Below are 13,749 nucleotides of genomic sequence, written 5' to 3'. Positions count from 1 at the left end.
GGGGCAAAAGGAGCAGTAGACATCGGAGCCAGAAATACTATAGGGAGTGAGCAAGATAAGTAGGCATAGCCTTGTGCACCGAGAATGGAAAAACAGGCAAGGAGATTTTCTTCATTGAGAGACAGGGATCCTTGAAAACATTGCAAAAGCCCAGAATCAGGATAACTGAAAGAAGAGGAATTTATTTAAAAATTTATATACCGCTTACAAAAATTAAAGCAATTTACAATCAACCATACTTAGGCCCAGATTCTCAAAACTAACGCCACTGCTAAACTGTTTTCCAGCGGTTTATCCTGTATGCAGTTTAGCGGTGGATTATCAAAATGGATTAGCTCTGTCTTTAGCGAGGTTTCTAGCAGTCTCCGACACTGACATGAAAATGGGCTCTTCATTGAAATGAGCCCTCCGGTGGATTCTTAAAAAAGTGCCAAGCCATTTTCAAAAATTGGCGTCAGCTTTTGGCGACAAAAATAAGCGACTGGTCCAGGGGTGCCGGTCAGTGTCAGCTAGAAAGCCCCTATGTTGTGATGCAGCGAGAGAGATGCCCATTCTCTCCGCTGCATCACAACACCTCTTCCCTGCACTGGCGACCAACACTCCCCCCTCGGAACAGTGGCGACACCCCCTGCAGTGGGAGAGATGCCCACACTCTCCCACTGCCCTAAAATCCCCACCGCAACCCAATCCCCCCCACAGTGGGAGAGATGCCCACTCTCCCCCACTGGCAAGTGACCACCCTCCCCCATCTCCGTTGTTCCCCTCTCCCTTACCTCAAAATAGATGACCCGGATGGACGTGAACTCCCAGCTGCCTGCGTCATCTAAAATGGGTCTCCCCCTCCCTGGTGCATCCCAAGATGCACCGGGGAGGGGCCTGAGGCTCTGATTGGAACAAGTTGTTTAAAATACAACTTGTTCCAATCAGAGCCTCAGACCCCTCTACGGATGCACTAGGAAGGTGCCTAAGACTTCAAGTTTCCAAGTTTATTATTTCTTTGATATACCGTCCATCAAAATTTATCTAGATGGCTTACAATCAATAAAAAATTAAAAAACAGAGTTTAAAAAGAACAACAACAAAAAATTCCAACACATGATGAATAGATGTGGAGGGGGATGGAGGGGTGGAAGTTACATATATTACTAAGACTGACATAACAGGGGAGGAAAGAACAAGAGGTGGTAAAAAATGCGTTGAGATAAAAAAATACCGTATTTTCACGTAGATAACACGCACCCATGTAAAACGCGCACACGGGTATAGCGCGCGGGAAACCGAAATCTATGTAAAAAAAATTTTGTATACCGCGCATGCTGCCCGACTCTCCTTTCGCCCACCCCAACTCTCCTCTGGCCACCCCGACTCTCCTTTTGCCCACCCCGACTCTCCTCTCCACCTTGAAGTCCTGTCCCCACCCTGAAAGCCTGATGCTCCCCCCCCGACGTCCGATTCACCACCCCGCAGGACCGCTCGCACCCCCACCCCGAAAGACCGCTCGCACCCCCACAGCCTCCCGACCCCCCCCCCATCATGTAGAAGGTCCTACCGGTGTCCTGCTGCTTCCTTTTGGCGGTCCCGCTCTTTCTCTGACGTCAAGCCCTCTTGCCCCGCCGACTCCCCGACTCCCCGACACGATCGGGGCAAGAGGGAGCTCAAGTCTTCTTGCCCCAGCCAACCGCGGCATCCCCAACACAATCAGGGCAAGAGGGAGCTCAAGCCCTCTTGCCCCGCCGACTCCCCAACTCCCCGACAATATCGGGCCAGGAGGGAGCCCAAACCCTCCTGGCTCTGGTGACCCCCCTCCCGCTAGTTGTTCGGGCCAGGAGGGAGCCCAAGTCCTCCTGGCACTGGCGACCCCCACCGCTAGTTGTTCGGGCCAGGAGGGAGCACAAACCCTTCTGGCCACGGCGACCCCCACCCCACACTACGTTACGGGCAGGAGGGATCCCAGGCCCTCCTGCCCTCGACGCAAACCCCCCTCTCCCCAAGAACCTCCGACCGCCACCCCAGCCGACCCGCGACCCCCCTGGCCGACCCCCCCACCCCTTTTCCCCGTACCTTTGTGTAGTTGGCCGGACAAACGGGAGCCAAACCCGCCTGTCCGGCAGGCAGCCAACGACGGAATGAGGCCAGATTGGCCCATCCGTCCCAAAGCTCCGCCTACTGGTGGGGCCTAAGGCACCTGGGCCAATCAGAATAGGCCCGGGAGCCTTAGGTCCCTCCTGGGGGCGGGGCCTTGGGCACATGGTCGGGTTGGGCCCATGTGCCTCAGGCCCCGCCCCCAGGAGGGACCTAAGGCTCCCAGGCCTATTCTGATTGGCCCAGGCGCCTTAAGCCCCACCAGTAGGCGGAGCTTTGGGACGGATGGGCCAATCCGGCCTCATTCTGTCGTTGGCTGCCTGCCGGACAGGCGGGTTTGGCTCCCGTCTATCCGGCCAACTACACAAAGGGGGGGAAGGGGGTGGGGGTCGGCCAGGGGGGTCGCGGGGTCAACTGAGGGGGCGGTCGGAGGTTCTTGGGGTGGGCGGTCGTTGGGGGGAGGGGGGTTTGCATCGAGGGCAGGAGGGCCTGGGATCCCTCCTGCCCGTAATGTAGTGTGGGGTGGGGGTAGGGGGTCGCCGTGGCCAGGAGGGTTTGGGCTCCCTCCTGGCCCGAACAACTAGTGGGGGGGGGTGTCGCCAGAGCCAGGAGGGCTTGGGCTCCCTCCTGGCCCGATATTGTCGGGGAGTTGGGGAGTCGGCGGGGCAAGAGGGCTTAGGCTCCCTTTTGCCCCGATCGTGTCGGGGAGTCGGGGGGGCAGGAGGGCTTGAGCTCCCTCTTGCCCCGATCGTGTCGTGGGTGCTGCGGTTGTCTGGGGCAAGAGGGCTTGAGCTCCCTCTTGCCCCGATCGAGTCGGGGAGTCAGCAGGGCAAGAGGGCTTGACGTCAGAGAAAGGGCGGGACCGCCGGAAGAAGCAGCGCAGGCGCAGGGCTCACAGAAGGGCCGGGACCGCCAAGAGGAAGCAGCAGAACACTGGTAGGAGCTTCTACATGATGGGGGGGGTGGGGTCGGGAGGCTGTGGGGGTGCGAGCGATCCTTCAGGGTGGGGGTGCGGGTGGGAGTGCGTGCGAGCGGTCCTTCAGGGTGGGGGTGCGGGTGCGTGCGAGTGGTCCTTCGGGGTGGGGGTGCGAGCGGTCCTGCGGGGGGGGGTGAAACCTACGTCGGGGGGGGGAACTATGTAAAAAAAAATTTGTACAACGCGCAAGGTTATGCACGGTTTGTAAAATCGTGTATAACGCGCGCGTTATATGCGTGAAAATACGGTATATAAAAGAGGGATGGGAAAGGATAAAATATTAGGAGTTAATTCGCCTTTAAGGAAGTATTTGGCGTTGAGGACCTGAAATGAATAATATTTCAGGGAAAGAAAATGGACCCATGGATTAGGTATTATAGGCATCTATGAATAAAAAGGTTTTGAGTTTTGTCTTGAATAGTGTGAGGAAAGATTCTTGCTTTATATACAGGGGACACTAAGGCTCCTCTTATGCCTTCTACCCTTGTTTTGCCACTGTGCTTAACTACACAAGACTAGATCCAGAAAGTTTACTTACAGCGTTTGTCACACTCCTGCAAGTGGCAACTTCGGGTCTGCATGGAAGAACCTTCACAGCGGTTATTGAGACTGTCACATGAGCGTCCTCTTTGTTGAATCCCATTGCCACAAGTAACGGAGCAAGGTGTCCATTCAGACCACGGAGACCAATCGTCTTCTGCAGAGTCACTTGCTACAATACGAAAAAAATAAATAAATAAAACCCCACACACAGATTTCTTAGCACCTCCTTTCAATTGTGCCACAGGGGAGAGTATGGTGCAGTGGTTAAAGCTACAGCCTCAGCACCCTGGGGTTGTTGATTCAAACCCATGCTGCTCCTTGTGACCTTGGGCAAGCCACTTAATCCCCCCATTGCCCCAGGTACATTAGATAGATTGTGACTCCACTGGTACAGACAGGGAAAAATGCTTGAGTACCTGAATAAATTCATGTAAACCGTTCTGAGCGCCCTGGGGAGAACGGTATAGAAAATTTAATAAATAAATTTAAGTTGTATTCTGCACTTTCTGACAAAAAGTAATGGAACTCTTATCTACTTGCAGAGCTGTACAGGTTAAAGCTTCTGTCATATTAGGAAGACAGCACAAAGGGCTAGGAAAGGTACCATGAACACCACACAGTTGCATTCGGTTCATTATAAAGTGGAAAGATAGAGCATGATGGAGCAGTGGCATAGTGAGAGGTGAATGGGGTGGTGGCGCCCATCCCCTGCCCTCATCTCTGCCCCAGCTCCTTCCCCACCGCGCATGCCCCCTTCCCTTGCCCTTTTTAACTTCTCCGGCATGAGCGCCATGTGCCGGCTCACCCTTTGCCATCAGCGACGTCAGAGAGAGCGCCGATGCTGACACGGGCAGCAACCTCGTGCTGGGGAAGTGAAATAGGTACGGGGGGGGGGAGGCAAAGGGACCACGCACGGCAAGGAGAGGAGTGGGGAGGAGGAGGAGGGGTGCCGCGCCTTTAGGAAGACGGAACCTGGGGCGGACCCCCCGCCCTACGCCACTGAGGAGTCCCTTTCTGCGCAGTTTATAGTCTTTTTAAGCCATACAGACAAGTAAAAGACTCCAGCAAATGTATTTATCATAGAACACATGGTTAAGATGAATAAAGCTATGATTAAGGAAGAGCAGACTGAGATTTAAACACAATATGAAACAAAAGTAGCATTTTTCAATCTAAGTGCAGAGAGGGAGGCTATTCTAGGTATAAGGCACAGGAAGGTGAAAAGTCCAAAAGTCTGGAGCCGGCAATGGAGGGGGAAAAAGTACAGACAAGAGCAGTGTGACTAAGAATAGAATTAATGAGAAGTTATGGGATGTTGCACTTGTCCACATTAAATTTTATCTGCCATTTAGATGCCCACACTTCCAGGTTCCACTTCAATGTCTTGCAGTCTGCCTTCATTTTAACAACTCTGAATTCAGGAGATGTGTTTACGATAGACCATGTGGTTTAAATGAACAAACCTATGATTATGGAAGGGCAGGTTAGAAGATTTAAACACAGTATTAAACAAAAGTAGCACATTAGGCTGAGAATGAGGCTCTTCTAGGTGTAAGGTACAGAAAGATGAAAAGTGCAAAAGACAGAAGTTGACACCGAAGGAGAAAAGTGCAGATAGGAAGAGTGTGAGTAATGAATAGAACTAATGAGGAGATGGCATGGAACATAGCATAAGAGTTGTCATACTGGTACAGAGCAAAGGTCCATCGAGCCAAGTACCTGGCAAGATCCCAAAGAGTAAAACAGATTTTATGCTGCTTATCCCAGGAATGAGTAGAAGCTTTAATTGTGAGTAAAAGCCAATGTAGAGACAAGGGAATAAATGGCTCTAGAGGAAGATAAATTATATAGCTCAACTTTGATTAGATTTTAGGAGCGATAGATTAAATAAGAAAGACAATAAGAGAGTGATAAAGAGTATTCAGAAAAGAAGGGATGTATTTTGAAGAAAAAAAATGCTGACCATGGCAGGCTGAATATGGGAGGGGGGGGGGGGGGGGCGCAGTTCTGACAGTGTTGACCACTCCAGACTGAACTAGGCCCAGGCATTCAGTCATAAAATGGCCCCATTTTCTCTTTTATTGCAGCCAGGCCTAGTCTGGGATCCATCCCTGCATATTCAGGAGTTTTGTAGCTGCTGGAAGTTTATGCTGATATTTAGGGTTGGTTCCTGGATAATTAGCCTGGCAAGTTAGGACTGCAATTCATATAGTCCGACTGCCACATTTCAGAGGGGGAATGTACATCTATATCTAAAGAAATCAAAATTGAGATTTATACCAGCTCCCTGAGATGTCTAAGTTCCAGTTGTGCACTCTTTTTTTTTTTTTACCTTTTTAAAGTTTTATTAACCAAATTTGGCCAAACAATACATCCAGCTACAGACACAATATACATCCGTACCCATAATCTTTGTTACAGTGCCAAGAGTCACATACACTGGCTACCATACCCCTCTGCCCCTGCCCCCACTCCCTTCCCTATCCCCAGTTAGCTACAGGCAAGGTGAGGCTATTGATCATCTCAGCTAAAGGAGTAGAGAATTATCCCAAGTGTTCACACCATTGAATGTAGGGTTTTTAAGTCCTCAAGAATATGCCCACTCTATTATATCTCATTGCTGTCCCAGTTGTCCCCAGAGGATCTTTTTTTTGGCCCCTGAAATCATTCGTGCTGAACATCTGAGAACATTTGGCAGCACATAATTATGTATGTTACTAAATTGGATAACATACATATTAAGCTACTCCACTAATCTGGCTGAGAGTCTTATTCTGATGGAAGAAAAAGCCTCAGGACTATTTTGACAGAGTATAATTACTCAAACCACCACCACCCACATCATTGGCTTCCGTAGAGAATGATTAAGTGCCACTATGATAATTTTTGTGTGGAACTGAGATATTGAACAGCAATACTGTTAACTGTGGTAAATTCAAGTGGCGTCTTGTTTGTAGCCGACGCTTCAAGGTGTTTAGCCGTTTCTTCAGGGCTCCTAGATTCCCACTATCTTTGCACAGTTCTGTGAAAGCAATTATATAAAAGGTATATCACTCATCATTCTTAAATCTGATATTGTTCTTAAGAAGAACTAAAAATTGTTACTCACTGGATATTTGCTCACTCGATCTTATCAGCGTTCTGCTTTCATGGTGGTGTCTTAGTGTTTCTTAACGGGAGAAGAGCCAATCACACCCCTCCATGTCGAGTGAGCAAATACCCAGTGAGTAACAATTTTTAGTTCTTCTTAAGAACGATATCAGATTTAAGGATGATGAGTGATATACCCTTTATATACTTACTTTCAAAGAACTGTGCACAGATAGTGGGAGTCTAGGAGCCGTGAAGAAACGGCTAAACACCGTGAAACGTTGGCTACAAACAAGACGCCACTTGAATTTACCACAGTTATCAGTATTGCTGTTCAATATCTCAGTCCAACACAAATATGATCATAGTGGCACTTAGTCTGTACAGAACTTTTTCCAAAGCCAATGATGTGGGTGGTGGTGGTTTGAGTATTTATACTCTGCCGGAATAGACCTGAGCCTTTTTCTTCCGTCAGATTAAGACTCTCAGACAGATTAGTGCAGTAGTTTAATATGTATGTTATTTATTTACCCACTTCCACCAACTTATAATTTATTAGTGTTACTAAATTGGTACACAAAGAAGTCTATTTGTCCACACATATACATCTAAGTTCAAAAATAACCACGTATACATGTATGTGTAGCTACGTTTCCTCTGTTGATGTTATCCAAGTTAATTTTTGCAAAAAAAGGATATCCCCATTGCATGACCATTCCTGCATGTATTTAGGACAGGCTCTACGTTGGCAGATCCTGCTCCAAAATACCACCGGAATTGTATATGTCCTTATTTCATCAATTCCGATTTCTATGTTCTATCTAAATTGGGCTTCATACATAAGGCATCCTTAAGACACCCATGTGACAATATTATAGTAGGATTAGAATTGTTATTTGCTTCTTGGTGAAAGATCTAGTGCGCAGAAGTAGAAAAGGGATTCATCAACAAAAAGACTGCAATGAAATCATGGAGGTTTTAGAGCTTCAAGAGGATGAGTGCAGGATGAAAGGACATTACTGTATTTATTTTTTAAAAAAACAAACTTGTATACCACTTTCCTAGGGAAAAAACATTATAAAATCAATATAAAATATGCGAATATGCTTCATGGCTATATCCTGGCTCTTGTTAACTGAAGATGTAATAGTAGTCGAGGAGGATTCACCAGAAGTAATAGTAAAAGTGTGATAGGAAATGTAGAAGGAAAGCCAAGGCAGATTGTTCTATGGTTTTTTATGCTGCTTATCACTAAGTCAAATGTAAGACAAATTAGAAAAGCTAACAAATTTGACAACATAGAATAATAGAAAATTTAAGTTACCCCAATATTAGTTGTGTAATATGAGAGAAGTAAAGTTTCTAGATGAAACAATTGACTGCTTCATGGAACATATGGTCCAGGAACCAGTGAGATGGAGAGCTATTTTAGATAAGTGAGGATTTAGTGCAAGAAGCGATGGTAAAAATTCATATCTGACTTACCAGCTGGAGGGAAGGCACAAATGAAAACTACTGCACTGGCATAAAACTTTCAAAAGGAAGACAATGATAAAATGGGGAAATAGGGAGGAAAAAAAACTAAAAGAAGAAGCTGCAAAGGTTAAGTATTAGAACAAGTGTGGAAATTGGAAGCCCAAGTCAGATGCATTCCACGCATTACAAAAAAGGTGGAAGGAAGATCAAATGACTGCTGGCAGGGCTAAAAGGAAAATTTGAAGAGTTTAATATAGCCAAAAGAACACCTTTAAAAATGCCCACAGTTTCATCTATTCAGGCATCCTGATGGTATGTAACTATTGCACATAGCAGGACTCAGGCTTCATGTCAGCATGGTGTCCCAGGCCTGATACAAGCTGACATGAAGCCTGAGTGTTGTTGCGTGCAATAGTTGTACACCTTGAGGAAGTCTGACTAAATGAAACAGTGACCATTGTCTGTACAGCCCCATGATATTGGCACAACAGTGCAATTTTGAAGAAATCAAAGTTCATGGAGATGTTTATGCATGTTTTTATTGTAACCCACTTTGGTTTAGAGTGGGATATAAATGGAAAAATAAATTTTAAAAAATGCATATAACTAATCACAAGTTATACACATGAATGCACAGTTTTATTACAATGCAAGTATAGAATGAGTTGGATGGTTTTTTTGACTGTTGATGTTTTAAATCTAGAAAGTTTATTTTTATATATATAAAAAAAAAGAAGAACAGAAAGGCTATGGATTAGGCCTTTCCATATAATTATTATTACATACTGCCTAACTGCATAGATGTTTGATGTCGATGTATACAGACAGAATGAACTTTACTTGATTACACTTTGCTGTCTCCCCAAATGTCACTCAGAGCGATTAACTCATCCCAATAATAAAGCCCTATTACGGCATACTCACGCCAACATCTTGGGCAGCACTCCCCGTCGGGTATTGTGGAATTTGAGCAGGTTATCAGGGGACAGGATATTTTTCGGCAAATAGTGGCAGAATTCTGCAGAGATGCAGACAATGAAATTACATGAATTACATGAATAGAAATCCAATTAACAAACTACATGGAGGACATTTTCAGAAACCTTTTCTGTGCATGAAATACTTTATAATACAGAAATAGGTGCATATACAAACTGCACATCCGATATGCATGTAATGTGAGGGACATATAGTGGCCCATTTTTAAAGCTGTGTTAAGCACCAAAGCATGCTTACCACAGGGTAAACGGCACTACTGTGGGGTGCACTCAGGCATCCAGCGGTAGTTTTCTGTTTGGCACGCACTCCTCACACACTATAAAATATTAAATATTTTTTAGTGCTGGGGAAGAGCGCATGTGCACCCAGTGCTAATTGGTTAGTGCAGCTGTATTGCCGTGCATTAACTGATGAGAGCGCTGTTAGCGCAGGAGCCTTTAGGTCTATATTCGATAAACGGCGCCTTAACTTAGGTGTTGGCAAGCACCCTACCAGTGCCTAAGTTAAGTGCAAAACTCCGTTTAAAAGGGGTTTCTTTAAAAAATATTTAAAGGTGCCTACATCACGCCTACAGTGGCACTTTCCAACACCTAATGTCACTTTAGGTGTGGCTAACAGTGAAAGTGGCATTAAGCATTGTAAAGTGCCTCCATAAGCGCGATTCACATGAAAAGTAGGCACTGGAAATGTAGGCCTTGAAAACCCTGGCCTACATGTCCGACACGTATCTTTCCCGAAGGTGCAATTCTATAAACAGTGCTGTCATGTGATTGATACGTGATCAGCAGCCATTTTTAAGGCACCGTTTATAGAATCTGGGCCTTACTGCCTATAAAATAGGTATCAGCAATGGCTCACACACTTATGGGAAAATTAATGTGAATGGAAATGAAACTATGCAAATAGTAAGAATTTTTCAGTAATGTCTCAGTAACATGAATTAGTGCAGATGAACCTGAAAGAACTATAGATAAAAGAAAACTTGAAAAAAAGTAAACAACTATATCAAAAAATTATTTGTATAATTTTAGTTTATTTAGTAATAAAACGGGCAGAAATAAGCTGTTTAATAAGGGGAGACTGGAGCATGGCCGATGATTGGAGCAAAGGAGCAGAGCAACTACGCTGACAATTCCAGTCCGTGAATACGACTGCGTGTAGGCTCCATTACTGAGGCCTCCTCCTGTATAAATGATACTTTGAAGAAGCAATATTGTGCACTCGTTCATATAAGTGGGAAGTGTTTGATTTATGTTATTTTGGAAAATTAATGTGTGGCCATTAATAGACAAAATAGAAAATGGGGCCATTTTATGGCCGCACTAAAAGTGCCCTCAGTCTGCAGAAAAGCCCCACGCTGGACTACCACAGGCCACTTTTTAGTGCAGATTTGTAAAAGGAACCTATAACCATTTAACATGTAATGTTACATGTAACATGTAATGGCCCCATTTTCTATTTTGTCTATTAATGGCCACACATTAATTTTCCAAAATAACATAAATCAAACACTTCCCACTTATATGAATGGATGTGTTTCTGGGGCACAGCTGGGTAGGAATTGAAAATATGGGCGTTTGCATGTAAAATCATCCTGAAAATCTGTGCATTTATTGTGTTGACTTATTTAATGTACCTATTTTAGGGCCCCTCTTACAAAGCCGCGTTAGCAGTTCCCAGAGCGGCAAATGCAATGAAGCCCATAGGAATTGAATGGGCTTCATTGCATTTGCCATGCCGGGGACCCTTAGTTGTTATTATTATACATTGCTCCTAAAACCACCAAAATTTGTCTGGTGTTACTGAAGAATTTGGCTCCATGTATTGCCACAAAATACAGCTTGAGCTTAGCAAAACTGTCCAATTAATATTGTTATTATTAATTAGTTCAATCTTCTTCAGTAGTAGTTTAATGAAAAGTTACATTCAAGTAAAGCAGATATTCCCCTATCTCCAGAGGCTCACAAACGGAAGGGCCTTTTTAATAAAGCTTAGTATGCACTAACAGACAGCATGCACTAAATGCTGTGCTTTCTATTTTATCCCTATAAACCACGTGGCACGAGTCTAAAAACGGCAACTTACAAGCCATCTAACGGACCAATCGGGATGTACATTTAAAAAAACCATTGATGGGGTGATGGATGCCTACAATGTAGGCATTCTTTGTGCACGTACAGAGACATCTAGGCATGCCTAAGGCAAGCATAGGTGTGGTTTATGCCAGATGTGGCTTTAGGCATCTGTAGGTGTGTCTAGGAACTTCTCATAGGCGTGAGTCAGATGCCTTAAATGTAGGCCTGTAAAATGTTGACCTACATTTAAGGCGTCTGTAGAAGAACATAAGAACATAAGAACATAAGCGTTGCCTCTGCCGGGTCAGACCAGGGGTCCATCGTGCCCGGCAGTCCGCTCCCGCGGCGGCCCCCCAGGTCCATGACCTGAAAGTGTTCCCTACCTAACCTGAAATATCCATACCCTATTCGCTCAATGTCCTGTACGGTAAACCTCTATCTGTACCCTGTTATCCCCTTCGCTTCCAGGAAGTCATCCAGTCCCTTTTTGAACCCCAGAATTGTACTCTGTCTTATTACCTCTCCGGGAAGCGCGTTCCAGGTGTCCACCACCCTCTGAGTGAAGAAGATAGATTTGATTCTGGAAATGGCACCTACATGCGATAGGTGCCCATTTTGCAGGCGTCTACCACGGTAGATGCCATTTCCAGAATCAGGCCCTATGGCCTCGATTCTGCAAACTGCGTCCCGATTGTAGGTAGCTATAGGCGTCCTACAGTTGTCTAATCAGCCAATCGGGATGCACGTTTAAAAAAAAAAATGCTCCCCGGGCAGGCCGCCTATATTGAAGGCACCTCTGGGAGCCTAGGGAGGCCCACAAGCCCACCTAAGCTCACCTAAGGCTAAGCAGTAGCCTTAGGCGAACCTAGACAGCCCTACACGTCTCCCTAGCCCAGCGGGAGATGCATACAATGTAGGCCAGCAAAATGCTTGCCTACATTGTAAGTAGACACGGCAGCTATACTTATCACAACAAGGGATCTCCCTGCCGTGGCTGCATGTTTTCCCCCCCTGAACGAATGAGGCAGGAAGGATACCAACCCCTCCTGCCAGAAGGTCCCCACCCTCTGAAGTTCATCAGGAGGAGGGTGCTCAACCCCTAGAAACATAGAAACATAAAAGATGACGGCAGAAAAGGGCTACAGCCCACCAAGTCTGCCCACTCTACTGACCCACCCCATTAAGTCTGAGTGCTAATGACCCAGCTCCTTAACTCGACCCTCGCAGGGATCCCACGTGGATGTCCCATTTATTCTTAAAGTCGAGTACGCTGGTGGCTCTGATCACCTGCTCCGGAGGTTTGTTCCACTGATCCACCACCCTTTCTGTGAAGAAATACTTCCTGGTGTCACCACTAAATTTCCCTCCTCTGAGTTTGAGCGGGTGCCCCCTTGTGACCGAGGGTCCCTTGGGAAAGAATATGTCATTTTCCACCTCGACACGACCTGTGACGTACTTAAATGTCTCTATCATGTCACCCCTTTCCCTGCGCTCTTCTAGAGTATAGAGCTGCAATTTGCCCAGTCTTTCTTCGTATGAGAGACCCTTGAGTCCGGAGACCATCCTAGTGGCCATCCGCTGGACTGACTCAGCTCGAAGCACATCTTTACGGTAATGTGGCCTCCAGAATTGCACACAATATTCCAGATGAGGTCTCACCATGGTTCTGTAAAGTGGCATTATGACTTCAGGTTTGCGGCTAACGAAGCTTCTATTGATACATCCCATCATTTGCCTTGCCTTGGATGAGGCCTTCTCTACCTGTTTGGCAGCCTTCATGTATGCACTGATGATTACTCCCAAGTCCCGTTCTTCTGAAGTCCTAGCTAGTGTTTCTCCATTCAAGGTGTATGTTCTGCATGGATTTCTGCTGCCGAGATGCATGACCTTACACTTCTTAGCATTGAAGCCCAGCTGCCATATCGAGGACCAGTTTTCCAACTTGATCAGATCATGCGTCATGCTATCCTTGAGATTGCTTTCGCTTACTGTATTACACAGTTTGGCATCGTCGGCAAACAGTGCTACTTTACCCTGAAGCCCTCGGGTCAAGTCCCTTATGAATATGTTGAAAAGGGATGGTCCCAGGACTGAGCCCTGCGGCACTCCGCTGGTCACCTCCGAAGTCTCAGAGAGGGTGCCGTTGACCATCACCCTCTGAAGTCTTCCACTCAGCCAATCATTGACCCATGCAGTTAGTTTCTCACCTAACCCCATCGATTTCATCTTGTTTAATAGTCTACGGTGTGGGACACTGTCAAAAGCTTTACTGAAATCCAAGTACACTATGTCCAGAGACTCCCCTGTTGGATGATGACCCCCCCCCCCCACTATCACCCCCCATCCAGACCCCCCCAGGGGGATACTTTTTGTTTAATGCAGTTTGACTGGCTGAGCAGGCTGCCTACTCAACAAATCAAACTACATCAAGCACAAAATGCAGGGTGGTAAAGCTAGGAATTGAATTCTCTGAAAGCCCTCACTGCACTCCACCGAGTGGGACATAAG

At 46.1% G+C, this 13,749-nt stretch overlaps 1 protein-coding gene across 1 annotated transcript in view; it reads right to left on the bottom strand.

Annotated features, from left to right (window-relative positions):
- THBS1 (thrombospondin 1) overlaps positions 1–13,749 on the bottom strand; it is a 105,219-nt gene that overhangs the window by 53,414 nt on the left and 38,056 nt on the right. Inside the window, exons 6-7 of the mRNA XM_033951414.1 lie at positions 9,092–9,185; positions 3,597–3,770 (exon numbers count right to left, since the gene is read on the bottom strand). Coding sequence (XP_033807305.1) covers positions 3,597–3,770; positions 9,092–9,185 — 268 coding nt within the window. The remainder of the gene's footprint in view (positions 1–3,596; positions 3,771–9,091; positions 9,186–13,749) is intronic.

This window comes from Geotrypetes seraphini, chromosome 7 (genome assembly GCF_902459505.1).
Source record: "Geotrypetes seraphini chromosome 7, aGeoSer1.1, whole genome shotgun sequence".
NCBI classification, from domain to species: Eukaryota; Metazoa; Chordata; class Amphibia; order Gymnophiona; family Dermophiidae; genus Geotrypetes; species Geotrypetes seraphini.
Note: the sequence above shows the minus strand (reverse complement) of the source record. Positions and strands in the feature narration are given on the sequence as shown.